Source organism: Myotis lucifugus, unplaced genomic scaffold (assembly GCF_000147115.1).
Source record: "Myotis lucifugus unplaced genomic scaffold, Myoluc2.0 scaffold_164, whole genome shotgun sequence".
NCBI classification, from domain to species: Eukaryota; Metazoa; Chordata; class Mammalia; order Chiroptera; family Vespertilionidae; genus Myotis; species Myotis lucifugus.
Window position 1 is genome coordinate 1,553,257 of NW_005871212.1, and position 27,802 is coordinate 1,581,058.

Here is a 27,802-nt window from a genome sequence, read left to right on the forward strand (position 1 = left end):
ACTAGTATATCCCATTTTGTAGATGAGAAAACTACGGCTGAGATAGGAAATGAATTGCGAAGTCACACACAGCTAGCTGGCTCCTTGGCAGAGCTAGAATTAGAATCCACGAGACTTCTTTCTCCAGAGCACATGCCTACTCCTCCCTTAGCCCCGAGTAAGCCAGGCCCCTTCTCTCAATCACCTCCCCCCCCAATCGCCCATGGTCCCTACCCCCAAGCCGTTCCGGCCCTGATCGGGACAGGTCAGTTGGTCAACCTCCTGCCATCTCCCCCTCCCGAGAGGCCCAGCCCCGATCCACCCCAATTGGGGTCGGGCCGGCCAGACCCCACCCATGCACGAATTCATGCACTGGGCCTCTGGTTTTATAGATAATTGTAAATAATTTAAGTACTTACTATCTATATTTATTTTAAAGAAACCTGTAGTGTCTAACATGGGACTGTGTTGAAAACTACATCAGGATTTTGGCCTGAGGGGTTTGAGCAAAACCCTTTAACTGCAGAACAGGAAAGCAACGCAAGGCTAGAGTGGGGATGTCATCAACAGAGGCCTGCTGTGCGCCTGGAGAACAGGGACTGAGAGTCTGGCAGATCCAGCAGAGGGACAATGGACAAATCCACACAGCAAAGAGGGGTGGGTGGGGAAGACTCAGACACTAGGCAGCACTGTTGTCTTTGGAAGTAATTTGCAGACAGTGCCAAGAACAGGTGGCTGTTACTTCCAACATTTTCCGAGCACTCTTTTCCGGCACTGAAAGAGAGCCCTAGAGATAGAAAGGGCACTGGGTGGGGGCTGAGGCAGGTGATGGCTGAGGTGGCCTGGATGAGCCACCTCACTGCTCTGGACCTGTTGTGTTCATGAGGTAAGACAGGGGGAGGACACATGGCTAGATGTTTAAGGTCCCACCCTGTTCTAAGGTTAACAATTCACAAAGAGATAATTTTGTGTGTCAGCTACTTTCAGACAGAAATAAAGTTCATGCAGGATATAAGTAAATTTCTAAACATTTCTTTGCTCTTAGTTCATAAGGAGAATATCAGTTGAGTTAAAATCCTTTGATGGACTTATTCTCAAATAATAGAACAAATGAAGGCAAAAATGTTGACAAAATGGGGAGTCTGGGTAAAAGGCAGAGAGCAATTCTCTGGACTATTCTTGTAACTTTTCTGTAAGTTTGAAATTATTCCAAAAAAATTTAACAAAATGTTTTCTCTCTTGTCTTATGTACTCACATACTATCTGACATGAGCACACACGAAACTGTATGTGGTTATACAGTCCCTAGGTGTGGACCTGAATGCAAACCAATTCAAGTGACCGTTGGAGACACCAACCTCCCTGCCCTCCAGCGGCTGAGGTCCAGCACAGCCGTGTAGAGCACGTCCACCAGGCCCAGCGTCTTCTCGGGGTCCAGGCTTCTTTGCAGCAGGGACATGGTAGCAGGGTCTTCTTTCAGGCACCTAGGCACAAACCAGGCGCGTTAGTCTGGGCTGCATTTCTCTGCAAAGGTGTTCCAAGAAGGCTTCACACAAAGGCTACAACTTTTTTAAAAATATAGTTTTAGCCCCTAACCGGTTTGGCTCAGTGGATAGAGCGTCAGCCTGAGGACTCAAGGGTCCCAGGTTCAATTCTGGTCAAGGGCATGTACCTTGGTTGCGGGCACATCCCCAGTAGGGAGTGTGCAGGAGGCAGCTGATCGATGTTTCTCTCTCATCGATGTTTCTAACTCTCTATCCCTCTTCCTTCCTCTCTGTAAAAAATCAATAAAATATATTTTAAAAATATATATATAGTTTTATTGCCGAAACCGGTTTGGCTCAGTGGATAGAGCGTCGGCCTGCGGACTGAAAGGTCCCAGGTTCGATTCCGGTCGAGGGCATGTACCTGGGTTGCGGGCACATCCCCAGTGGGAGATGTGCAGGAGGCAGCTGATCGATGTTTCTCTCTCATCGATGTTTCTAACTCTCTATCTCTCTCCCTTCCTCTGTAAAAAATCAATAAAATATATTAAAAAATATATATATATAGTTTTATTGATTTTAGAGAGGAACGGAGAAGGAGAGAGAGAGAGAGAAATATCATTGATCAACTGCCTCCTGCACATCCCCCACTGGTGACCAGGCACATGCACTGACTGGGAATCGAACTGTGACCTCCTGGTTCATAGGTTGATGCTCAATCACTGAGCCACGCCGGCCGGGCAAGGCTACAATTTTCACACACTTTTGCACTGAATAAAAATTCAGTAACTATAAGAACATTTAGAGACTGACAGGGCTAACACTGAAACTTGTTGCTCTGCAGAAGGAGGAGGAAGCAACAGGGTCTGGAGTGTCTATGGATTTCTAACTATCTAGAATTCCTAATGCCTTCTCACTTTCCAACACTGGCTCTAGCCCTGACTTTCCTCCCTACCCTGCTGAGGTTCTGTGGTCTGGCACCATATCTAGCCCTTTGCAAACTCTTTCTATAACACCCCTGCCCTTCCCTTCCTCTATAGCTCTTCACACCTGTACCCAAGAAACAGGGTCAACAGAGGGGGAAAATCCACACAGTATGCCCCCTGGACTCACTGCAAATTTGAGGTAAGCAACAAATATGGCCTTCCCATAAGTTAACTTTTTCCTTTTCCAAGATGACTGTTTCACCCCTCCTTGCCTCTCCTCAAAGCTCTGCCATCCCTGCTATCTCACCCATTCCTTCCCATCTCAATTATCCCTTAACTGAGAAACCACATAAACAGATGAGACCTACTCCATCTCCCCTCATCACTAAGTCCACCACCTCACCTGTGTCCCTGCCCATGCACCCTGCCTTTCCCCCATGTCACAGTGGAACACAGGCCCTGCTCTTACTACAGGCTGACCTCTACCTGAGTGCTGCATGCCACCCTCTTGCTTTCCCAAGGACTTCGCTTATGCAATCACCCCATTCCTTCCCTGTGATATTCCCTTTGGCAAACAAACCAGTCTCACTACCTTCTCTTAGCCCCACATTCCCCTTCAAATACTGTCCCAATTCTCTGCTCCCTATTCTTCTCTCATTTCACTCTGAGCAAGCTCTTATCACCATTAACTCCACTAAAATAACTTCTTTGCAGGGCCGGTGCGGCTCAGTGGTTGAGCATCAACCTATGATCCAGGAGGTCACGGTTCAATTCCTGGTCAGGGCACATGTCCTGGTTTCAGGCTTGATCCCCACCCAGTAGGGGGCATGCAGGAGGCAGCCAATCAATGATTCTCTCTCATCATTGATGTTTCTATCACTCTCTCCCTCTCCCTTCCTCTCTGAAAAAAAAATTGTATATATATATAAAATAACTTTTTTGTTATTGCTGTTAATCCGCACCTGAGGATATTCCTTCCATTGATTTCGAGAGAGAGTAGAAAGAAGGGAAGAAGGGGGAGATAGAAGGAAAAAGGGAGAGAGGGAAGAGAGGGTAAGGGAGAGAGAGAAACATTGATGTGAGACACACTGATTGATTGCCTCTCACACACGCCCCAACCAGGGCTGGGTATTGAACCTGCAACCCAGATACGTGCCTCTGACCAGGAACTGAACCCAAGACCTTTTCGTGCATGGGCCGATGCTCTATCCACTGAGAACATCGACCAGGATCCCACTAAAATAACTTTTTAAAATTTATTTCAGAGAGGGAGAGGAAGAGAGAGAGAGAATCATTGATTGGCTGGTTCCTGCATGTCCCCCACCAGGGATCAAGCCCACCTGTGCATGTACCCTTGATCAGAATCGAACCCAGAACCCTTAAGTCTGCAGGCTGATGTCTATCCCCTAAGCCAAACTGGCTAGGGCTAAAATAACTTTTATCGAACAGCTTAGATCTCGCCAGAGTCAAGGGCAAGTTACCTGTCTCTACCTCAACCTCATTCAACCTCTGAACAACAGTGTGCAGGTTTCTTTCCTCCTGGATCACTGTCTCTGCAGCTTTGGTGAACCCAAACTTGCTTGTTTCCTTCTACCTGTCTGGCAGCTCCTTCTTGGTCTCCTCTGTGGACTCCTCCTGCTCCTCTTACCCCCGTCTCTGTACTGTGGCACATTCCAGGCTTTGTCCTCTTCCCTAGACTGCATCTGGTCCTGAGGCTTCACAGACCATGCGTACACTGAAGACTTTCATATTTCCTTCACCAGTCCACACCTTCCTCCTGAACTCCACTCTCATGTATCTAACTGCATTATTGATATCTCTCCTTGCACACCTAACAGGCAGCTCAAAGGTAGCCTGGTCAGCCCTAGCCGGTATTGCTCAATGGGAAGAGTGTCAGCCTGTGGACTGAAAGGTCTTGGGTTCTATTCCAGTCAAGGGTACATACGTTGGTTGCAGACTTGATCTTCAGCCTCAGTTGGGGTGCATGTGGGAAGCAACCAGTTGATGTGTCTCTCTCTCCCGTCGATGTTTCTCTCTGTGTGTCTCCTCTCCCTTCCATTTTCTCTAAAAAAAAAAATCAATGGAAAAAATATCCTCTGGTGAGGGTTAACAAAAACGGGGGTGGGGGGGTGGGGGGGGGGAGAGCCCTAACCAGTTTGGCTCAATGGATAGAGTATTGGCCTGTGGACTGAAAGGTTCCAGGTTCGATTCCGGTCAGGGGCATGTACCTTGGTTGCGGGCACATCCCCAGTAGGAGGTGTGCAGGAGGCAGCTGATAGACGTTTCTCTCTCATCAATGTTTCTAACTCTCTATCCCTCTCCCTTCCTCTCTGTAAAAAATCAATAAAATATATATATATATATATAAAAAGGTAGCCTGGTTAGCACTACTATTAATTCTTCTCTTCCCCACAACCATTCTGATTTCTACAGACTTCCTCAATAACTAAACAACACAGTTGTCTACCCGACCTATAAGCCACCTCTAGCTCCCTCATATCCTCCATCAATCTATTAGCAAATCCTGACAGTTCTTCTTCCAAAATATAGTCTGCACCCAAGCACTTCTCTCCCCCACTCTTCTTATTGCTCTACTCCAAGAAACCACCCCCATCTGTGTCTCAGGAGCAAACTGCCAATTGGTCTCCTTTTCTCCTCTCTGGGCCCTCCAAGGCCCACCCTCCACACAGCAGCCAGAGTGAGCCTCCGACCACAAAGCAGAACACATCACTCCCATTTAAAGCCCTCTATTGATCCTCAGCCTCAGTTGGGGTGCATGTGGGAAGCAACCAGTTGGGTTCACTGAAATACCGTCTAAACCCCTCCCCCAGCCCTCCTGATGCTCTGCTCACCACACCTCTCTCACTGTCACCTCCGCTCACCCTGTCCTAACTACAAGGCCTTTTGTCACTCCCTGAATATGGTGGGTTTGCCCACATCTCAGGACCTTTGCTCTTGCTGCTGCCTTCTCCCGACTCCTTTCCCTTGAGAGCTACTTCCCACCATTCAAGCCCCCACTGCCCATGCAGAGCATCTCCACCAAGAGGCCTTTCTGAGAGGGAAAACCAGAAAGAGGTTGTCTGTCTGCTCCTGGGCACTCGGGAGTTAAATGGTGAGATCGACATGGCGAAGCCACCCTGAGAAGACAGCAGCACACTCCAAAGAACTGTATGAGAAGAAATATATCTGTGCGAGTGTGAGCTGGCCAGTTTCAGGAACACTGGAAAGGCAACAAGGCAAGCGCCGACAGTGCCCCACCAGCCTTGCAACTCCTGAGAGAATCTCAGCCAGTGGACCTGGCCCAGGTTCATGCACTGAATCCTCTCAGCCTGGAGTTGCTGATTATTAGGACACACTTGCTCTATGCTCACCAGCCACCTTCTGCCTGTCATTTGGCTGGTCACATATGTTTTACATGAGGAGAGCATTTGCTGGTCATGCAGAAAGGAGTACTACAGTTCCTAGAAATAATAATTTCTCTTTCTGAAAATCAACAAATTGGCATTTTTATTTTACTCATCAGTCTTGAGAACAGTCCCCTGAAGAGACTAAACCCATTCTTTTCACACATCACTCAGACTTGCTTAAAACTCTTTACCCGTTCTTAAACATCCAAGTCTCTTAAGGACCCTGCAAGTCCTGGCGTCTATAAACCCTCCTCACCCCCCACCCCTTAATCATCACCTACCATATATCCCAGCCATTCTGGGTGACTCCTCAGGCCTTTGCTGTTCCTTCTGCCTGGAGTGTTTTCCTCATCTACTCTCCACAAGGCCAGCTCCTCTTAAATGTCACATCCTCAAAGAGGCCCTTCATAACTGACCTCCTCATCCAAAATAGCCTCCCTTACCCATCTCTACCCTATTCTCTGTCATATGACATCATTCTGCTCTTATTCCCTTCGCACACTCACCAGTTTGAACTTAACTCTTATGCTTATTAGTTCTTTCCTCCTTGTCCCCATTCCAAAGTCAGCTCAGTTAGGAGCAGGGACCCTGTCTTTCTTGCTCATGATTAAATTTCCAGAGCCCAGGCAGTGCCTGTCACATATTAGGTATTTAGTAAGTATTTGTTGAAAGAAAAATGGATAGCTTAAGTATGACAGTTTAAAAATTTAAGTAAAGTATTACTTCATTTGGAAAAAACATCTGGCAGCAAGGAATATAATAAATTCTTGACTGGCTTTGCTAACAATTTCATTTTCTTGAAGGTGGAGTAATCACTTCTGTTTGAGTCCGTCTGTCTCAACAAGCACATATTTTATAACTTGAAAGAAACAATAAAGAAAGAAACTTTGTATTTTTACCAAAAGCAACCAGCAGAGGGAACCACTCCAAGGACACATAGCGCAGAAGGTCCTTTCATGGAGGTTCAATGAATTACAAAAGAAATCAATCATACAGTTTTGAAAGTAAACTGAAGTGTTAACCATTTCAGTACTAGCTGTTTATATTCGCCAAGTTATTAAAAAATTCAAACTTTTTTTCAAAATGGGAATCCAGGTTAAACAGAATTTCTTTCTTTCTTTCTTTTTTTTTTTTTAAAAAGAGAATTAAAATTATTGATTGATTGATTTTAGAAAGAGAGGAAGGGGGAGGGAGAGGGAGATATCAATCTGTTGTTCCACTTATTTATGCATTCATTGGCTGATTCTGGTATGTGCCCTGACTGGAGATAGAGCCTGCAACCTTGGTGTATGGGGATGACACTCTAACCAATTTACCCAGGTTAAACTGAATATTTTTCAAGAAGAACTTGCACTGGAAAACAAATTAAGAATTTGAGAACACAAAAATCTTACAGAAAAGTGAGCTTATATGTATTATTTGATAGGAATAAAAATACGCATATAAATTACCATTCATTTCAGGAAATAGTGTATCATCTGAACAATCAAATTATAAATTTTGGTGGGGAGGGGAACTCATAGATGAGAGATTTGGGGACATGAAGTGAACTGGCAACCCCTACTTGATATATCAACTAGTTGTAAAACTTTGGGTAGAATCTACTGCTGGACCCTCACATTTCAAGGAGAAATGGTTTAAATATAATTTGCATTTCCCAGCTCTCACTTTAGTCCCTACAGGCACTGACATTGCCACTGTTCCTGACTATATCTATTCCTACCTACATGCTTTAAATATTTTCTATATAGTTAAATATTCATTCAGATTATAATTTTAATAGCAAAAGTCTCCCAATATATGTTTAATTTTTGCTGTTTACTGATAAAACTATGATGCTGATCCTTATAGTTGAATCTGTACAGACATCACCAGGATAAACGCTTACAGGTGGAACTGTGAAATTGCTGAGGTCATATTCCTTATTTTAGGTCTCTGATATATTAAACTACCCTCTAGGAAGGCTGTCATTTATTCAACAACTTCTGTGTCTATTTTTGTATAGTCTGGCCCAAATATAGTACTCTAAAACAATATATTATTCTAAAACAACTGAGCATGGTAGGCAAAATGGTACTTATTGTTTCTTTACTTTGCCTTCCTTTATTAGGAGAGGTTACACAGTTCCTTCATGTATTTGTTAACATATGTCTTCTGATTTACCTGTTCCTTTACTTTGCCCATTTTCTTACTGATTTGTAGGAGCAGTCAAAATAAAAATGGTTCAGTCTGTCCCCTGATATGCAATGACACTGGGTATGTAATGACATGAACTTAAGATCATCAGAGTTGTTGTTGGGCAGACAAAGGTGGAGGAGGAATTCTATGTTCTGGACTCAGCTTTACAGAAACACTAGGTGACTTAGAGAAAATGATATACTCTGTTTAAAAGCAGTGGACAGCCCTAGCTGGCTTGGCTCAGTGAATAGAGCGTCAGCCTGCGGACTGAAGGGTCCCGGGTTCGATTCTGGCCAAGGGCACATGCCTGGGTGGTGGGCTCAATCCCCAGTAAGGGGTGTGCAGGAGGCAGCTGATCAATGATTCTCTCTCATCATTGATGTTTCTATCTCTCTCTCCTCCCTTCCTCTCTGAAATCAATAAAGAAACATATTTTAAAATAAAAAATAAAAGCAGTGGACAAAGAAAATAATATTGCTCATTATGACTCATGAGTATATAACATTTTAGTTATATTTTTGTCAATGAGACTTGGCTTCAGGCACCTTGGCTTCCTCATCTTGGACTAATAACCATGACATGGCAGTCACACACTACCACTGCCATAAGCCCGCATAAACAGAAGATGTGTCCTGTCAGCTAGCAGGGAGTTTGTCCATGACAGCAATGTTGTCAAAGATGTGAACACTTCTATCAGAGCTTGGGCTTGTGTTAATGTAACAGACACATTACCATGTGGACGGGACTTGAACCACGATTCTTGAGCCTTCTAAACTGATTTGGGGGGCATAGGCTTCTTTATTTTCTATCTGTGCTGTGTCAACTACCACCTAAGAGAGAAAGAAATATATCGATCAGCATTCAGAGAGAAAAATGATTACAAACAAATCCCATACATGAACCTATCAATGCTAAGTGACTCTGGCAAGAACTATTTCCCTAGCAAAGCAGGTATGCAGAGGCCAGTCAGGGGCCCTATGGAGACGACAGTAGGTAATAAAGATGACTGAATACAGTAATATTTCAATAAACAGAAACCAATTTCTAGGTGTAGGATGTGCTGAACTTTGCAAGCACTTGTGGCACTTCTTCCAAACTATAAATGTTAGTTAGGAACTGCTTTGTTTCCTTTACCTCAGTATTTTAAAATTTATGCACTTGAAAGGAGTAAAAACGCCACCAAAAAAAAAAAAAATCAAACCAATGCTTCAGAAAAGCCCATTTGTAATGACCGAAAACAAGCCAGAAGTGGATGAAGCTTTTCTTAAAGATCATTTTACTCTCAACCATCAATAAAAACAAAACTACTTCAGGAAAGATAAAGAATCAGCCCTTCCTTCAATGATTTCCTCTTATTTGGAGGAGAGTCTTTAATATTACAGGATGATATAGTATTCTCCATAATTTAGAGTTTGATAAAGTGATGAATGTATTTTCAAATAACTAAAATAACTTTAAGAAGAGAATCATAAAACACTTGAAAACCAAATCTGTGACATATCAGAAGGGTAAAGCAATGCAGAGTTGTTTATTTTGATTCCAAACGCAGCCTGTGATGGAGCTCATTTCCACTGCTGTAAACAGAGTTCCCACAGCTGGTCTGCATGTCCTTTGGAAAAGACTTCCTGTCCAAGTAATAACCATTGTTGGACCAGGCAGGTGTTTCCTCTCTCCTCCCAACCCCAGAACCATAATCTAAAGGTTCTTTGTCAGCCACGCACAAAGGTGCCCGGAGATCAAGGGGTAAGGATCTATGAATAAGTTTCTGATCTTTGAATAACAATGGAACTTTTTCTTTTAAGCCTACAAAGTTGTTGTTTTTTGTAAGCCTACAATGTCCTGTCTTATTCTACACATTCCTTTCTGGAAACTGATTGCCATGGTTCTCCTAGCTTCAGCTCAATCTCCTAACCACAGTGGGCTATTCTATACATCAGCAGGGGGTCTCCAGTCTATGCTTCTTGTAGGGTTCCTATACTGAGGAACATATCCTAAAGGAAGTATACCTCCCCACCGTGGACTGGCCCTCATCTGGCCCTCGACAAGGCAGCACCATCCTGAGCCCAGCCACTGAAGCCTTCACCCACATGAAACAAAAGGACAGCACCTGCCCAACAGCTACTTTCATAAAGTAGGAATTAGACTAGGAAACAGTTCTTTAATTTTCTTAGTTATAATTAGCTTCTTTTAGCCTGACTGAAATGCTATATCTTTTCAAATAGTCATTTAATTCAAGAAAGTAGAATCAAATACATAAGGTTATGTGAGTCAGCAGAGTCAAATAAAAAGCTAAATGGTGACTTCAGATATTGACCCCATCCAACTTTAGCAAAAGTTATTCTTCTCTCCAATGGCGATAAAGACTAGGCTTATTTCTGAGTTGACACTTATTTGATTGCTAAGAAGGAGACAGAGCTGGGATATAAAGTAACTGGACGGGGCATTACTTATACCATTGAGGTCTCTGAAAGGTGGTATTTGAGCTGACATTAGGAAGACTGAGAAGAAGTGAGTCACATGATAATCAAAGAGGAGTATTCTCAGGTAAGAGGAGCATCAAATGCAAAGACTGCAGACAGGTAGAAGCTTGGCCTGTTTGAGCAACAGAAAGACATGCACTGAAGCTCCAGAATAGTCAGGTCAAGTCAAAGGACTCTATCAAATCATTACCAGTGAAATGGTTTCCTTAAAACGAGGAAAGCCTGCAACATCATTTTGCAACTAGGTTCCCTACCAATACATATTAAAAATCTACCAAAAAAAAAAAAAAAGGCTTTTTAATGCTACTCTTTCCTTACCTTTTCTATCTGGTCTAAACTCTGTAGCACCAAAGAACTTTTAAAGTTACTCAGTATTTTCACACATGCCTGCACCCCATCCTCACATGCTTGAAACATCATCTGTCTCTACTCTCTCTCTCCCATACATCACACATATTCACTCACCAGTCCAGCTTGGCCAAACAGCAGCTGTACGGCAGTCTTGCAGGCGCCCCGCCATGTGGATGGGCACACCTGGTTCAGTACTTCAGTTACAGGAAAATCATCCCTTGGTGTGATTCCATTATAGCAGCCTGCCTCCTTGATCAGTTGTAACATTGTATGCTATAGATTGATAACAAGAGTGTTCATATCTTAAGATAAAGTCACACAAGAATGTTCATATCTTAAGATAAAATTTGTAGACTGAAATGCATTTACAAGTACACAATAGTCCTCAAAAGAAAAGTATTTTGTTTAAGTACCCCCAAATAACGGAATTTAATTTGTTAAGTGATTATCATCAGACACCCTCAGGTTTTCTCAATCCCATAGAGGGAATGATTAGATGTATCACATGATTAATACACCTGTTGGTATTTCTATACTAGCACAAAATGCATTATCTAGCAATCTGATAATGGACACTGGTTGAGGAATTTTGAATTCTGAATTCCTCTAAATAAGGAGACAAAATCATCTGGTAGAAGTAAATACCAATGAAAATCTCAACTTTACTTTGGATTACCAAGTGGTCAGGTATGCAGACTCTGGAAACAGATTGCGTAAGTTCAAATTCCAATCTACTACTTTCTAGCTATGTGACCTTGGGCCTTAGTTCCTCTAGTTCTCCAGTGGGGAAAGGGTGATCATTTAAAAAGACGACACATGTGAAATGCTTGGCATAATAATGCTTGGCTCATGATGCTCCACAAATAGAAATAATTATTGCCATATTATGACAAGATTTCTCCTCTTACTTTTTCATGAAAGTCCACTGAAACATTAACCATAGACAGTATTTTATAATGTGCTTTCAAAAACCTTTATGTTAGACATTTGAACAAAATTACAAGTAAAACTAACTTGACAAACGTCTCATTAAAAAAGTCACCATAGCCCTAACCGGTTTAGCTCAGTGGATAGAGTCCCAGGTTCAATTCTGGTCAAGGGCATGTACCTTGGTTGCAGGCACATCCCCAGTAGGGGGTGTGCAGGAGGCAGCTGATTGATGTTTCTCTCTCATCGATGTTTCTAACTCTCTACCCCTCTCTGTAAAAAATCAATATATTAAAAAAAAGTCACCATAGCCCCGCTGGCATGGCTGTGGTTGAGCATCAACCCATGAACCAGGAGGTCACAGTTCGTTTCCCGGTCAGGGCACATGCAGGGTTACGGGTTCGATACCTGGTGTGGAGCGTGCAGGAGGCAGCCTATCAATGATTCCCACTCATCATTGATGTTTCTATCTCTTTCTCTCCCTCTCTGAAATCAATAAAAATATATATATTAAAAAAAAAGTCACCATAGCCCAGCCAGCCATTGTGGCTCAGTGGTTGAGCATCAACCCATGAACCAAGAGGTTTTTAGTTTGATTTCCGGTCAGGGCACATGCCTGGGTTGGGGGCTTGATCCCCAGTTGGCGGCGTGCAGAAGATCAATGTTTCTTTCTCTCATCAATGCTTCTATCTCTCTATCCCTCTCCCTTCCTCTCTCTAAAAACAATAAAAAAAATATATATTAAAAATAATAAAAAATTTACCATAGCCCTGGCCAGAGTGGCTCAGTTGGTTGGAGCATTGTCCCATACACCAAAAGGTTGTGGGTTAGATTCCCAGTCAGGGCACATATCTAGTTTGTGGGTTTGATCCCAGACCCTGATTGGGCACGTGTGGGAGGCAATCAATTGATGTTTCGATTGCTGTTTCTCTCTCACTTTGATGTTTCTCTTTTTCTCTCCCTCCCCCCCTCTCTAAAAATCCTCCCTTGGGGGAGGATTAAAAATAAAGTCACCATAGTTCACTTTTTAGATACCAGTTTATAGAGAAAGGTTAATGCCTTCTGCCCCAATCTATATTCTATATTCTTTAATCTATATTCTTTACAAGCCTTTAAGTTTCCTTAACAACTCTAATTTCAAGTTCAAACCCAGTTGTTGGAACCCCATGGAAAGCTACCGTCTTAAGTTTCAGATTATCAGCGGCTGACTCGTTGAAGGAGACACCCTTCAGGAAGTGTGATCCGATCTGCACAGGGACAGTAGGAAGCTCACACTGCATGGGCTGCGGGGGCGTCTGCCTCCGCCCAGTTTGCTGTGCTTCTGCCTCGCTGCAGCAGCCCTGGAAGAGGTTTGGATGGGAGAGAAAGGGTGATCCACAGCTCATCTGTCAAGACACTTGGTTCACTTGGTATGGCGAGACTGCCATGCCACAGCTTCCAAGAACTACCAGAAAGAAAAGTGTACCTGCAAACTTGCTTCAATTGCTTTTGGATTCAAGTGGAAACCAGCTTTCATTGCATATTCACAGTGGCCTAAGCTTTCCAGAGCTATTTTATATGCCTGCAAAGAAATTATTTTCAAAAATCAAGATTACATAGCTTATAAAATGACAAAGTCCAATGAAAATAGAAATTTAAAATTTCTAGAGTTTTTAAAACACTTAAGGCTAGCTACTATCATATTACTCTTTCCAACTGATTTAATATCACAATTGTAACTCCCTCCCCTGTCCCTATCCCTGAGGTATTGCTGTGCCAGCTCTGAAAAACTTACTTGCAAAGCACTGTCAATTTTTATGTTCAGTTCTTTTAACTGGTGCTCAGGAATTGCTGCACTTTGAGAACAGAAGAGCTGTTGAACTTCAATTCCTGCCAGGCGGCCATCACAGCCTCTTTCTCTTAGTCTAGATGTTGCCTGCAACATAAATAATTACTGGTAGGTAAAAGAGGATGCTGCAGACACTAGCAAAATTAAAAAGATAAAATACAAAAACAAAGGAAATAAAGCAAGAAATCATCTAAGCATTAGATATAAGCCAGACATTCTGAATTGGTTGTATTAAGAAGTGGGCAGCCAGAAATTTTGAAAGATTCCAGAAAGCATCCTGAAGAAAACATAAACTTGACACAGCACCATCTTCTTTAAGAAACCCTGGAAAGCCCGGCTGGTTTGGCTCAGTGGATAGAGCATCGGCCTGTGGACTGAAGGGTCCCAGGTTCGATTACCAGTCAGGGCACATGCCTGAATTGCGGGCCCGATCCTGGTAGGGGGCTTGCAGGAGGCAGCCGATCAATGATTCTCTCTCTCCTAAAATCAATAGATATATTTTAAAAAAAGAAAAAAAACCCTGGCGGGGGGGGGGAGGAAGAAAACCTTCCTGACCTGTTATTTATTTTTTTTATATAAAAAATATTTGGCCGTAACCGGTTTGGCTCAGTGGATAGAGCGTCGGCCTGCGGACTGAAAGGTCCCAGGTTAGATTCCGGTCAAGGGCATGTACCTTGGTTGCGGGCACATCTTCAGTAGGGAGTATGCAGGAGGCAGCTGATCGATGTTTCTAACTCTCTATCTCTCTCCCTTCCTCTCTGTAAAAAATCAATAAAATATATTTTAAAAAAATATTTGCATTTAAAATTTCTCTGTTCTAGAAAGACAAATAACCTAGAATATTGGCATCTGGTGTTTCCAGAATAAAAAAAAAAATGTATATGGTTGGGTGTTCCTATATACCAAAGTAAAAAGTCACACTAATACAGAACAAGAAAAAAAAAACATCGGAACATTAAAGGAAAAACAGAGCTTTTGAAATATGCACAGAAAAATTAAATACTTACTACTCAGTCATTAAACATGTTTATGAAGAGTACATAAGGAAGAGAAAAAACAAGAAAAAACTAATCTGTTCCTTGTAAGGATAAAATGTAAGTTATGCCCTGGCTGGTTTGGCTCAATGGATAGAGAGTCGGCCTGCGGACTGAAAGGTCCCAGGTTTGATTCCGGTCAAGGGCATGTACTTGGTTGCGGGCACATCCCCAGTAGGGGGTGTGCAGGAGGCAGCTGATTGATGTTTCTCTCTCATTGATGTTTCTAACTCTCTATCCCTCTCCCTTCCTCTCTGTAAAAAGTCAATAAAATATATATTTTTAAAAAATGTAAGCTATGGCCCTGACGGGTTTGGCTCAGTGGACAGAGCATCGGCCTGCGGACTGAAGGGTCCCAGGTTCGATTCTGGTCAAGGGCATGTACCTCGGTTGTGGGCACATCCCCAGTAGGGGGTGTGCAGGAGGCAGCTGATTGATGTTTCTCTCTCATCGATGTTTCTGGCTCTCTATCCCTCTCCCTTCCTCTCTGTAAGAAATCAATAAAATATATATTTAAAAAAAAATTTAAGCTATGGTTCACGACTAGAGAATAGGAAAAATAAGTATCTGATTTATTAGCTGGGAGGAGAGCTTCAGGATGAACTCTCTTTCAATTCTCCAATGTCTATTTTTGTTGCAATAATATTAGTGCAACAAATAACATTTTTAAACAGTTTTGTTCTCTAGGCAGGTGTAAGAGGTTTTTTTTTTTTAAATATATATTTCTTTATTGATTTCAGAGAGGAAGGGAGAAGGAGAGAGAGATAGAAACATCAATGATGAGAGAGAATCATTGATCGGCTGCCTCCTGCACATCCTCCACTGGGGATTGAGCCCGCAACCCAGGCATGTGCCCTTGGCTGGAATTGAACCTGGGACCCTTCAGTCCGCAGGCTGATGCTCTATCCACTGAGCCAAGCCGGCTAGGGCCAGTGTAAGAGTTTTAATGCTTAACAAAGTTGCAGGACTAAGGAAAAGTAGTGAGCAACTATCTATATACTAGAGGCCAGGTGCACAAAATTGGTGCATGGGTGTGGTCCCTAGGTGTGGCCAGCGATCGAAGCACAAGCGTCTGGCGTGGAAGGGCAGGTCCCAGCTGACCTCTGGGCCCTGGGCAGCACCTGGGCCCCCAGGCCCTCACATCCCCTCCACCTGGGTCACGGTGCCTGAGTCCCCACGCCGAGATGTGGTGAGTGTAGCTGGATGCCGTGGGCCAGGGTGTAGTGTGGGCCTCTGGATCACCAAGCGGCACTGCACAGAAGCCAGGCAGGCAGCACGCTCTCTCCCGGCCAGCCTCACAGACCAGCTCCTGTGCGAACCCACTGGCCACTGGGAGCCCCACCGGCCCCTGCGGTACCAGTGGCTGCGGCTCAGCTCACCCGGAAAAGGCCACGCAGGTGCAGGGTGGGCTCCTCGTGGACACCCGGCACCTGAGCACAGGGGCTTCCCTGGCATGCGAGCTCTGGTGTCCTGGGGGAGGGTAGCAGGGGGAGTGAGAGCGAGCTCGGATGATACCCCGCATTCTCACCACACCTCTGTCTCCATCACCCCTGCCTCCAGGTAGCTGGCGAGAGGTCACAGCCCCCCGCCCGGGCACTGCGGGAGGTTGGTTGCCGCCACCCACCTCCAGTTCCACTTCCCAGCCCAGGGCCTGCTGGCCACTGGTCACCATCTGCGGGGCAATGGGTTGGGGCTGGGCCCCCTGTCCGACTCCCTCCGCCCCTGGCAGCTGGGTGGTGCCCCCCCCCCCCCCACTGGTTGCCATCTGCAGGGTGATTGGACCCCACTGGCACCCGCCTTGGCCTGGCGCTGCCTGCTCACCTGCTCCACCATCCCGCCGCGGTCCCGCTCTCATCAGGGCCCATCAGGGCCAGCAGCGCCTCCACTGCCACCCGCTGCCAGCGCTGTGTCGCTGACATCTGCCATGTTCCGTGCCACCCCCTGGTGGTCAGCGCGCGTCATAGTGAGCGGTCACACTCCCGGTCAAACAATTTGCATATTAGGCTTTTATTATATAGGATATAAAAGCCTAAGCAACCGTCGACCATCCACCCGGTAGCTATGACCCACAATGACCACCAGGAGGCAGACGCTCCGACCAGTAGAGGAGGGAGCCTGATTCCTTGCAGAATTGGCCGTGGGTTAGGTTGCTGCTGGGGCACTGTAGGCCCCGAATCTGCTTCACCCACACCCTGGACCCAGAGAGGAGGGAGGAGGGCACCCGATTCCTCGTGGAATTGGCCGTGAGTTAGTTACTGCTGGGGCACTGTCCTGTGGGGACTGGGCCAAAACCAACTCTCCGACATCCCCCGAGGGGTCCCAGATTGTGAGAGGATGCAGGCCAGGCTGAGGGACCCCACCGGTGCCCGAATCCATGCACTGGGCATCTACTAATGCTATAAAATTTCAAAGCAGAACAAAGTATTCCTGTATACCACTCCAACCATTCCCTGAACCTTAAGAGTCTCACAGTAACACAATTTGACTTTTTTAAAGAATCTTTCAATCAAATATTTTACCCACAAGGTCTTGTTAGGTGTCACTGAATAGACAGTGAAGTATAAAACTTGTTCCCTATCATCTTGGAGCTGATAGCCTCATGGACCAACAAGGCACACAAATAAAACATTTAGCCCTGGCTAGTGTAACTCAGTTGGTTGGGCATTGTTATGGGCACTGAAGGATTGCTGGTTCAATTCCCGGTCAGGGGCATGCAGGAGGCAGCCAATTGATGGTTCACTCTTACATCAATGTTTCTTTCTCTCTCTCCCTCTCTTCCTCTCTAAAAATCAGTAAAAATATTTTAAATAAATAGATAAATAAATATATAAAACATTTAAAAATTAAAAACGGAGGCGTTGGCCGGGTAGCTCAGTTGCTTAGAGCATCGTCCTGATACGTGAAGGTTGCAGGTTTGATCCCCAGTCTGGACCACATAAGAATCAACCAGTGAATGCATAAATAGGAGGAACAACAGATTGATGTTTCTCTCTCTCTACAAAGACCAATGAATAAATAATAAAAAAGATATTTCTCTAAAAAAATTAAAAGTGGAGAAAAGCAATTGGACGGAAACAGAGACTGTAATACAGTGGTTCTCAACCTTCCTAATGCCGTGACCCTTTAATACAGTTCTTCATGTGGTGACCCCCAACCATAAAATTATTTTCGTTGCTACTTCATAACTGTAATTTTGCTACTGTTATGAATCGTAATGTAAATATCTGATATGCAGGATGTATATTCATTGCTACAAATTGAACATAATTAAAGCATAGTGATTAATCACAAAAACAGTATGTAATTATATATATGTTTTCCGATGGTCTTAGGCGACCCCTGTGAAAGGGTCGTTCGACCCCCAAAGGGGTCGCTACCCATAGGTTGAGAACCGCTGCTCTAGAAGCTTTGCTGCACTGATCCTAGTTGCAGGCAGGCCCCTTCCTCTGGGTTCCCACGCACCCCCATCACAGTCCCTTAACCGGGTTTTGTAAGTCTTTTCTCCAATGAGGATGAGTAGAGGCTGTCACCCCATGCCTAGTGCATGTCTGACACAAAGTAGGCATTCTCTGTTAAATGCATGAACAAGCTATTGGTAACAATTTAAAATTCTAAATAAGAAGGCTCTTTTAAGAACCCAGAGGCAAAGGCCTCTCCTGCTTGAACACAGGGCAGCAATCTCCCCAAAGTCAGACTTACCTCAGCAGCCCCCCTCCAGGATCGCACAGCTTCCTCCAGTTCAGGTGTGTGGCCCATGCCAGATAAGCTGCTGCTGCTCTTTTTTTCAGGCACAACCACCTCAGCAAAACAAGAGTGAGCCACTGGCTGGACCTTCTGTAATGCCTGGGTCAAAAACTGGAAATGGACCTGCACCACTGTCAGGAAACATCGCCCCAACACCTGTGAAAACAAGAGCCAGGGATTTTTAGATTATGGGTTGCTACTACATTAGTGCAATAAATTCTCAGCTATCAATCTGAGTAGGAGGTAACAACTAAATGGAAATCTGAAATTATATAAAGTTTAAAAGTCATCATGCTTTAGACAGTGGTTCTCAATCTTCTGGCCCTTTAAATACAGTTCCTCATGTTGTGACCCAACCATAAAATTATTTTTGTTGCTACTTCATAACTGTAATGTTGCTACTGTTATGAATCGTAATGTAAATATCTGATATGCAAGATGGTCTTAGGCGACCCCTGTGAAAGGGTCGTTCGACCGCCAAAGGGGTTGAGACCCACAGGTTGAGAACCGCTGCTTTAGAAGGACCTGCCTTTGTTCTCATCTTTACACCTGGGTGCCTGATGCCTACAAGTCAACCAAATAGCAAGCCCCAAGGTTCATAGGCACCTTCCAACTTCTCACGCCTCCATTCCTGTTCTCCACTCCCCTTATCTGGACTCTGGCTCACATTAACCTGCCTGTCTGTGAGCTCTGGCTAAACCAGAGCAACCCACAATTCCAACTATATCTACACAGCACTCAGAAGGCAGAGCAAAAGCCATGTGGTTAAAAATCTGAAAAGTCAAGTTTTACTCTAAGAAGACATTCCATTGGAAATGGAATCCAAAGATACAGGTTACTTTGGTAACAGTGTTATTAACATAGTTTTTAACATAGCTTTATGTCATACTTCTACTCTTACGCAACAAAGCTGACAGACCAGTCTTCTAGGAGTCAACAAAACCTACTGGACAATTTCATTTGTTAGTACAGCAGAAACCCTCACCTGATCCATGTTAGTAATTGGTTGGTTGATGAAGTAGTCCATTAAAGTAGGAAACTAATTTTAAAAATACCATATACATAACACTACCTTAACATATACTATTAATATGTAATTAGAGAGGCTCGGTGTACAAAATTTGTGCATGGGTAGGGTCCCTAGGCCTGGCCAGCAATCAGGGCTGATTGAGGCCTTCTAGCTGCCGGCCAGGGCCTTCCTTCATTCCGCACCGTCCCCTGGTGGTCAGTGCACATCATAGCAAGCAATCAAACTCTCGGTCAAACTCCCCAGGGGATACTTTGCATATTAGCTTTTATATATATAGATAATCCAGGGGACACTTTGCATATTAGCTTTTATATAGATAGATAATGATGTATATACTAAAAATACTACATAACACAAACATTTTAAGATATGGATGTGTATCTACAAGCCTTTGGCACTTGCTAAAGCTTTTCTCTGGGGCACCAGCCTTTTCTCCCTGGTCCTTGAAGCTTTGCTGCACTGTTCCTAGTTGCAGGCAGGCCCCTTCTTCTGGGTTCCCATGCGGGTCCCCGTTTCCTTGCTTGAGTTAATCTCAGCTACAAGGTGTTCTCTAGGATTAACTATTTCTTTTTCTTTAAAGAAGAGCAAGAACTTGCCACTTAAAAAGCAACTTGAGCAGAGACTCTCCAGGTTACTAATATTTCCCCTAATCTATACATTTGTTTTATCCATACCAAATTTGAGAACAAAAACTTTTGCCACTTTTATCATGTACCATACATTCACATTTTTTTTCATAGAATGTATTGCAAATTTCACTGGCTTACATAGGAGGTTACTTAAAAAATGTACTTCACTGAGTTTGCAATTTATCCAACTGGCAGGGGCACAGATGAGAGGGGCCATTCACTGCCAACACTCAGTGAACTAACTGCCTTGGGAAGGTGGTGAATGTTGGGGAACAGTTTCCATTGCCTTTTACAAGGAACTAAAATCTTATGAAACAATGGAATTGTCCAGTAGGTTTTGTTGGCTCCTAGAAGACTGGTCTGTCGGCTTTGTTTTGTAAGACCCCAACGCTGTCCCTTGGAGCAGCCAAAAATAAGACTTAAACTTAGACTGCTCACTTCCTAGTGCACAATTCAGGTGCCTGTCTGTGAGCTCCTGTTCCACTAGTCAAAGAGTTCTGCTTCCTGGAGAAAGAGACGCAGGGAAGTTCCCAGTGGTGACACTTAATTGCTCTGAATTATTTTTCCTGGTGGAAATCATTAGGACCAAACTAAAACAAATCTCACAACAAAGTAGCCACCCTCTATAGTAAACAATCAGAATTACAGGCTAAACTACAGGTATGGGTTTCTACTCACAAACCTCCCTCAAAGCTATACCCCATCAATGATCTGTGTCAGATGGGGCAGGGTGAGGGACACACAGGAAGTAGACTTAGCAGCCTACAGACATGAGACATGAATAAAATAAATGGCATTTAATTTGTACCATACATAACAGCCAGCTTTAATTGAACACTCAGTATGCATTTCTCCTATGTTAAAGGTATCACATGGATCACTGAACTTAATCCTGGCAATAACTGTATAAGGTCAGTCCCATTTTACAGACAATAAGGCCAAGACACAGAAAGGTTTAAACTTTGTCAAGGGAACAAACTGAAAATGGCGGAGTGGTCACAAGACTCACATGTCTGCGCCTGGCCAGTGTTCCCCACTGCCTTCAACAGGCTCTGAACAACTGGATACAGCTGTGGGCTGGATGCACTGCACCGAGACCAGGGACATGACAGAAGCTCCACCTTAACTGGCATGCACCAGAATGAGGGTGTCCTGAAGCGCCTCACAGTACAAACACAGGAGGAGGAGAGCTGGGTCCTCAGGCACAAACTCTTCCTCCTCCTCCCTCAGTTTCTTGGCAGGCTATGGCAAAGGGAGGAGGAGGGGCAGTGGAGATGTCATGCACCTTGTGCTCTGGGGTCACACTCTAACAGCTTTAGACCAATACAATCGAGTCATTCATTTTCCCAACAATATGTTGTATGTAAATGCCTGATGTGTATGTACAAAGCACAAAAAAAAGGCCAGAAAATACTACAAGACAGACAATGAGCAAATCCCTGTCCTCATGAGAGTTACCGTCTAATGGTGGGGAAGAAGTCAATAAGTAGATAGGCAAAGCCAGGGCTACTGGAGGAGAAATGCTAAAGGGCGAGGTGGGAAGGAAAAGGCTCTCTGAAGAGAGGACCAAGGGAACAGAGCGAGTTACCCTACCCTCTTCTAAAAGGAACAATTCAGGGAAAGGGCTCTGAAGGCCTGATGCAGGGTGCAGAATAGGGCATTTCCTGACAGTGCTGGTCAATGGCAGGATGGGAGCATCCTCTCACTGTGAGTGGAAGAATGGTAAAAGGAGGAGGGTGCTGCTGGAGGAATAAGTGTGGGGAGAGATGCTGCAGTTTTAAAAGGCAGACATTTGGCCCTAACTGGTTTGGCTCAATGGATAGAGTGTCGGCCTGCGGACTCAAGGGTCCCGGGTTCGATTCTGGTCAAGGGCATGTACCTTGGTTGCGGGCACATAACCAGTAGGGAGTGTGCAGGAGGCAGCTGGTCGATGTTTCTCTCTCATCAATGTTTCTAACTCTCTATTCCTCTCCCTTCCTCTCTGTAAAAAATCAATAAGATATATATATATTTTTAAAAGGCAGACATTTGGTATGTTGTCTCCATTAACCTACTACATATTTGACCTTGGATGAATTATTTAATCTAAATTTCTTCCCTTATAAGGACTGATGAGAACAAGAACTAAGTCCTTCCCTCCTCCTACCCATGATACATGGAGTGTCAATGTAAATATGTTTGTGACAAAATATTTGTGTTGTAAGCAATTCATTAAAAGCCAATCAAACCAATAATTACTTGGACCTTAAAAAAGCCCATTTCACAGAATATCTGCTCTAAGTTTGCATAAATTAACAGATGCATAAACAGCATATCCAGAGAGAGGATAGAGCTCAACCTCCAGCCTGCCTCTACCCATCTTTTCTATACACATCTGTCTTCGCCCACCTCCCCTGCTGTAACAGACCCCACACTGCTTGGGATCTTCCTGAGAAACCCGGAAGGAAATATAGACTCTAAAGTTATGAACATGGAAGCGTGTGACCCCAGGGCAGCGGATGGCTGCTTTTCACATGGAGAAAGTTTCCTGGACTGCAGTATTCAGTGAGGTTGCAGAACAGATGTGGCAAGCAGGGGAACAAATGAGCAGAGTAGTCAAAGAGAGAGACATTTGAATTTAAAATGTCAGTGGAGCCGAAACCGGTTTGGCTCAGTGGATACAGCGTCGGCCTGCGGACTGAGGGGTCCCGGGTTCGATTCCGGTCAAGGGCATGTACCTGGGTTGCGGGCACATCCCCAGTGGGAGATGTGCAGGAGGCAGCTGATCGATGTTTCTCTCTCATCGATGTTTCTGACTCTCTATCTCTCTCCCTTCCTCTCTGTAAAAAATCAATAAAATATATTAAAAAAAATTATTAAAATGTCAGTGGAGCTATAGTTACAGGTCTTATTAACAATTACCATTTATTGAAGGATTAACCCATACCAAGCACTTTATATGCCGTGAAGCAACTCTGTGGGGTGACAACGATTCATCCATTTACAGATAACACCACTGAGGCTTACAGAGAGAAACTTGATGTGTAGTAGAGATCCAATGTCAGGTCTGTTTGACTCCAAAGGCTGTATTTCTAACCACAAGGCTGCTCTGTCTTCCTATGACAACAGTGGGTGGATACTAAGAAGAGGAGAGGAACCCTGACATCCTCCATATACTTAAACCATGGGGATGGGAATGCAGACTGAGAGGCATAGCTCTGTCTTCACTGACAGTGGGAAAGGGATTGGGGCAAAAATAACAAGTGGGGTGGCCTGTGGTATTCCTGTGTGGCATGAGCCTCACATTTTATGATCTCCACAGCAGAGAACAGCTGTGAAGACTGGATGGAAAGAGCAATGATAAACAGGGCGAAGGCACCTGGGGCTTGGAAAAAGAGCAGCTTCTCCTGCCTCTTAAGAAATTCCCAACCCCAAAACATCTGTCCAGTCCTTCAGTACATCAGTCTCATTTAAAATTTAAGAAAAAAGCAATTGGATTTAATCTTACTCTTGGCATTTGCATTTAAAAAATAAATCAATTCACCCCAAATTGATGGAATTTCAGATACAGGCCATTATCAGACTTTTGCATTAGGAGAAACCTTGTGACTTACATTCCTCATAAAGGCCCAATTCCTGAGCATAGACAATCAGTGACCCTTCCCCTTGTGCCTCCACGGAACATTTTGGATTATAAACATCAATCAAGGATCTGCTAAAATGAGACCAACTTTCCTGGGAATCCCTGATGGAGGAGAGAAAGGGTATGAATTTGCTTTCCCATTCCCCTGTATATGTACAAGATTTGCTGCTAAGGCTGTTGTGTTTATGGACATAATCAGAAAACCTTTTCTTTTGGTAATTTTTTGTTGTTAATTCTCACTCGAGGATATTTTTTCCATTGATTTTCAGTAAGGCTGGAAGGGAGGAATGGAAGGAAGGAGAGAGGAAGAGAAAAAAATCATGTGAGAGAGATACATCAATTGGTGCCTCCCGTACACACCCCTATTGGGGCCAGGGATTGAACCTGCAACCCAGGTACATGCCCTTGACCAGGAATCAAACCCAAGACCCTACAGTCTGCGGGCTGCCTGGCTAGGGCCTTTTTGGTAATTTTTATACTTTATTAATTAAAACAGGTTTTAGTTTAAGGTCATCCTACTTTGAGCCCCAAAAGACCATCTTTTCCACACCACCATAATTTTGGAAGATCTACTCAACTTTACTTCCTAGAATATTTCAAAAAAAATATTTTAAAATATATTGTTATTGATTTCAGAGAGGAAGAGAGGGAGAGAAATATAAATGATGAGAGAGAATCATTGATTGGCTGCCTCCTGCACGCCCCCTACTGGGGATCGAGCCCGCAACCTGGGCATGTGCCCTTGACTGGAATCGAAACAGAGACCTTTCAGTCTGCAAGCTGACACTCTATCCACTGGGTCAAACCAGCTAGGACCAAAAAAATGTATTTTTTCATTATTCCTCATCTAGAACTGAGGCCTAAGTCCTTAATATCTGCTTGTTGGAATTACAGAGTACCCAAGAACACCCCATCTCCCACACACCTGTGATCTTCACCTCAATACACACAGTGTCTCACTAAGTTCATTTTCTGCTCAACCTCACTTAACAATTTATCTTTTTTCAATCTCAGCAGAGTGAACAAGTAAAACTGTCCTATATGCCATAGTGTCAAACATTTCCAGGGATTCTAGCACTTATTTTTCATCAGTTTAAAAGTTGCAAGTGAATGAAATGAAGTCGATTCAAATTGGTTGCCTTTATTAGAAATTCCAAAGTCATTCAATCATTTCTTTCTCTTCAATCCTCAGACCTCAAACATTACTTTGTTTCCAAGTGTCCTCAACCTTGCTCTTCTATTATGACAATTCTAGAGTCATTACACAATGACCTAAACAAAAGACCAGAACTTGATACAAAGATCTAAATGTGTCTCCAGAGAGACAGAGAAGTGGACCATGCATGGACTGTGCAAAGTGCCTTATGAAGATTAGATTACAGTACAAGAATGTAAAAAAAAAAAGCTTATGGAAACTAACATGTATAGTCTGACCTAAAAACTGATTACAGTGTTTAAATATTTACAATTAAAAGAGCAACGAACAAGACAATAACAAAGATCTCTTTGCAGTGAGTATTGACTTAGCGCATAAAGAAGTTGCCATGCTATGTTTAGAAGAAAGAAGGAAGAAAAACTAACACATGCCCAAGGGTGGCTGAGCCAACACCAAATGCTAGTCATTCAGACAAAATTATATTCTGCCCCTGGACATGCTGCTTTACTGCTGGTGAAAATATCAACAGATGGTTTCTGAACTCCTACTTCATGTGCCAAGCACTGTGGTACACAAAACCTTTTACATCAATAATATATATTCACTGCAAATAAATCAGGGAAAAAAGATCAGCTACATACATAAATAAATGTACCAAATATTACTAAATAGAATAACCACTGATTTACATATTTTATATAGCCTACATTTGTATCTATAGATGGAAAAACTAAATCATGTTGTGTATTGTTTTATGGCCTGCTTTGCAAAATAAAATACATACGTCAAAAATGTATTACCATGTCAACACACACAGGACGTTTTATATTTCAGCTACACTGTTATAAATCTTAATTAAAATAATTATAAAATATCATCCAGGACATGAATAAGTTAAATGCAACTTAAGGTAACTAGGTGCACATTAATTATAGAAGAGCAAATTAATACTGTGGATTTATATAGGGCAGGGATAAAAATATATTTAAGTCACCCAGACAGTATGTGGCCTAGAAGCCTACTAGAATTTAGAAAACTCTTGTTGACATGAGTGTATTTTTGATTAAAAATTGTCACTTCAATCAAGAAGAAATTACTAAAATATCTCAATTGATAAACTAAAAAGGAAAAAGGAATTCACAGGAATTCATTTGACTCCATAAACATTATCTTCATCACTTAGGAGAGGGGCTCTCTCTGCATCTTATTTTTATTTTTTTTAAATTGTTTTATTGCTTAAAGTATTACAAAGAGCATTATATAGGTCTCCTTTTTTTTCTCCCCTTGACCTTCCCCTAGCCTCCCATGCCCCCTAGTCTCTTGTGTCCATGGGTTATGCTTATATGCATGCATACAAGTCCTTCGGTTGATCTCTTACCCACCCCCCCAACCCTCCCCGGCCTTCCTGCTGTAGTTTGACAGTCTGTTCGATGTTGCTCTGCCTCTGTATCTATTTTTGCTCATCAGTTTATAATGGTCTTAATTATCCATAAATGAGTGAGATCATGTGGTATTTTTCTTTCATTGACTGGCTTATTTCACTTAGCATAATGCTCTCCAGTTCCATCCATGCTGTTGCAAATGGTAAGAATTCCTTCTTTTTTACAGCAGCATAGTATTCCATCGTGTAGATGTACCACAGTTTTCTAATCCATTCATCTGCTGATGGGCACTTAGGCTGTTTCCAGATCTTAGCTATGGTGAATTGTGCTGCTATGAACATAGGGGTGCATATATCCTTTCTGATTGGTGTTTGTTTTCTTGGGATATATTCCTAGAAGTGGGATCACTGGGTCAAACGGGAGTTCCATTTTTAACTTTTTGAGGAAACTCCATACTGTCTTCCATAGTGGCTGCACCAGTCTGCATTCCCACCAGCAGTGCCCGAGTGTTCCTTTTTCTCCACATCCTCTCCAGCACTTGTCGTTTGTTGATTTGTTGATGATAGCCAGTCTGACAGGTGTGAGATGGTACCTCACTGTTGTTTTGATTTGCATTTCTCGGATGATTAGTGACTTTGAGCATGTTTTCATATGTCTCTTGGCTTTCTGAATGTCCTCTTTTGAAAAGTGTCTATTTAGGTCCTTTGCCTATTTTCTTATTGGATTGTTTATCTTCCTTTTGTTAAGTTGTATGAGTTCCCTATAAATGTTGGAGTTTAAACCCTTATCGGTGATAACATTGGCAAATATGTTCTCCCATGTAGTGGGCTTTCTTGTTGTTTTGTTGATGGTTTCTTTTGCTGTGCAGAAGCTTTTTATTTTGATGTAGTCCCATTTGTTTATTTTCTCTTTAGTTTCCAATGCCCTAGGAGCTGTATTGGTGAAGAAACTGCTTCGGCATATGTCTGCGATTTTGTTGCCTTTGGATTCGTCTAGTATTTTTATGGTTTCCCGTCTTACATTTAAGTCCTTTATCCATTTTGAGTTTATTTTTGTGTATGGTGTAAGTTGGTGGTATAGTTTCATTTTTTTGCATGTATCTAAAAATATGGAACATTTCACGAATTTGCGTGTCATCCTTGTGCAGGGGCCATGCTAATCTTCTCTGTATCGTTCCAATTTTAGTATACGTGCTGCCGAAGCAAGCACTCTCTCTGCATCTTAGGTGATATGCCACTAGATGCCTCTCAAGTGTTATCATTGAATACAAATCACCATCCCCATTTGACTGGGATACTCCCAGCCACTTTTATTCACATGGTAATCCAATTGGTGATAACTGTGGCAAGTCTTGGGCTGAGGTAGGGAAGGGTCTCACATCTCCTCTCAGCAGCATCTGAAATACTTGCTTCCCTGGGCTTCTAAGACACTGCACTTGCTCCACTTTCTTCCTCCCCCTTTGGCTGTTCCTTCTGCACCTTCCTTGGCTGCTTCCTATTCATTTCCTGACCTCTAAATGAGCCCCAGGACTCACTGGTCCGAGATTCCCCCTTTGTTTCTCTAGCTACATTCACTTTCTTGATGACCTCATCCAGGATCGTTTTAGAGCTTTAAATACTATCTACTAACTGATGGTTCTCAAATT

The 27,802-nt window shown here is 43.3% G+C and overlaps 1 protein-coding gene and 1 non-coding gene across 2 annotated transcripts in view; both read right to left on the bottom strand.

Annotated features, from left to right (window-relative positions):
• Positions 1–27,802, bottom strand: part of KIAA0355 (KIAA0355 ortholog) — a 58,962-nt gene that overhangs the window by 13,892 nt on the left and 17,268 nt on the right. Inside the window, exons 2-8 of the mRNA XM_023759861.1 lie at positions 18,294–18,494; positions 13,507–13,647; positions 13,198–13,293; positions 12,911–13,072; positions 10,920–11,078; positions 8,707–8,804; positions 1,338–1,463 (exon numbers count right to left, since the gene is read on the bottom strand). Of these exons, the coding sequence (XP_023615629.1) occupies positions 1,338–1,463; positions 8,707–8,804; positions 10,920–11,078; positions 12,911–13,072; positions 13,198–13,293; positions 13,507–13,647; positions 18,294–18,494 (983 nt within the window). The remainder of the gene's footprint in view (positions 1–1,337; positions 1,464–8,706; positions 8,805–10,919; positions 11,079–12,910; positions 13,073–13,197; positions 13,294–13,506; positions 13,648–18,293; positions 18,495–27,802) is intronic.
• LOC111827439 lies at positions 27,260–27,366 on the bottom strand. The gene has a single exon (XR_002831019.1). It is a non-coding gene; the product is annotated as a U6 spliceosomal RNA (small nuclear RNA).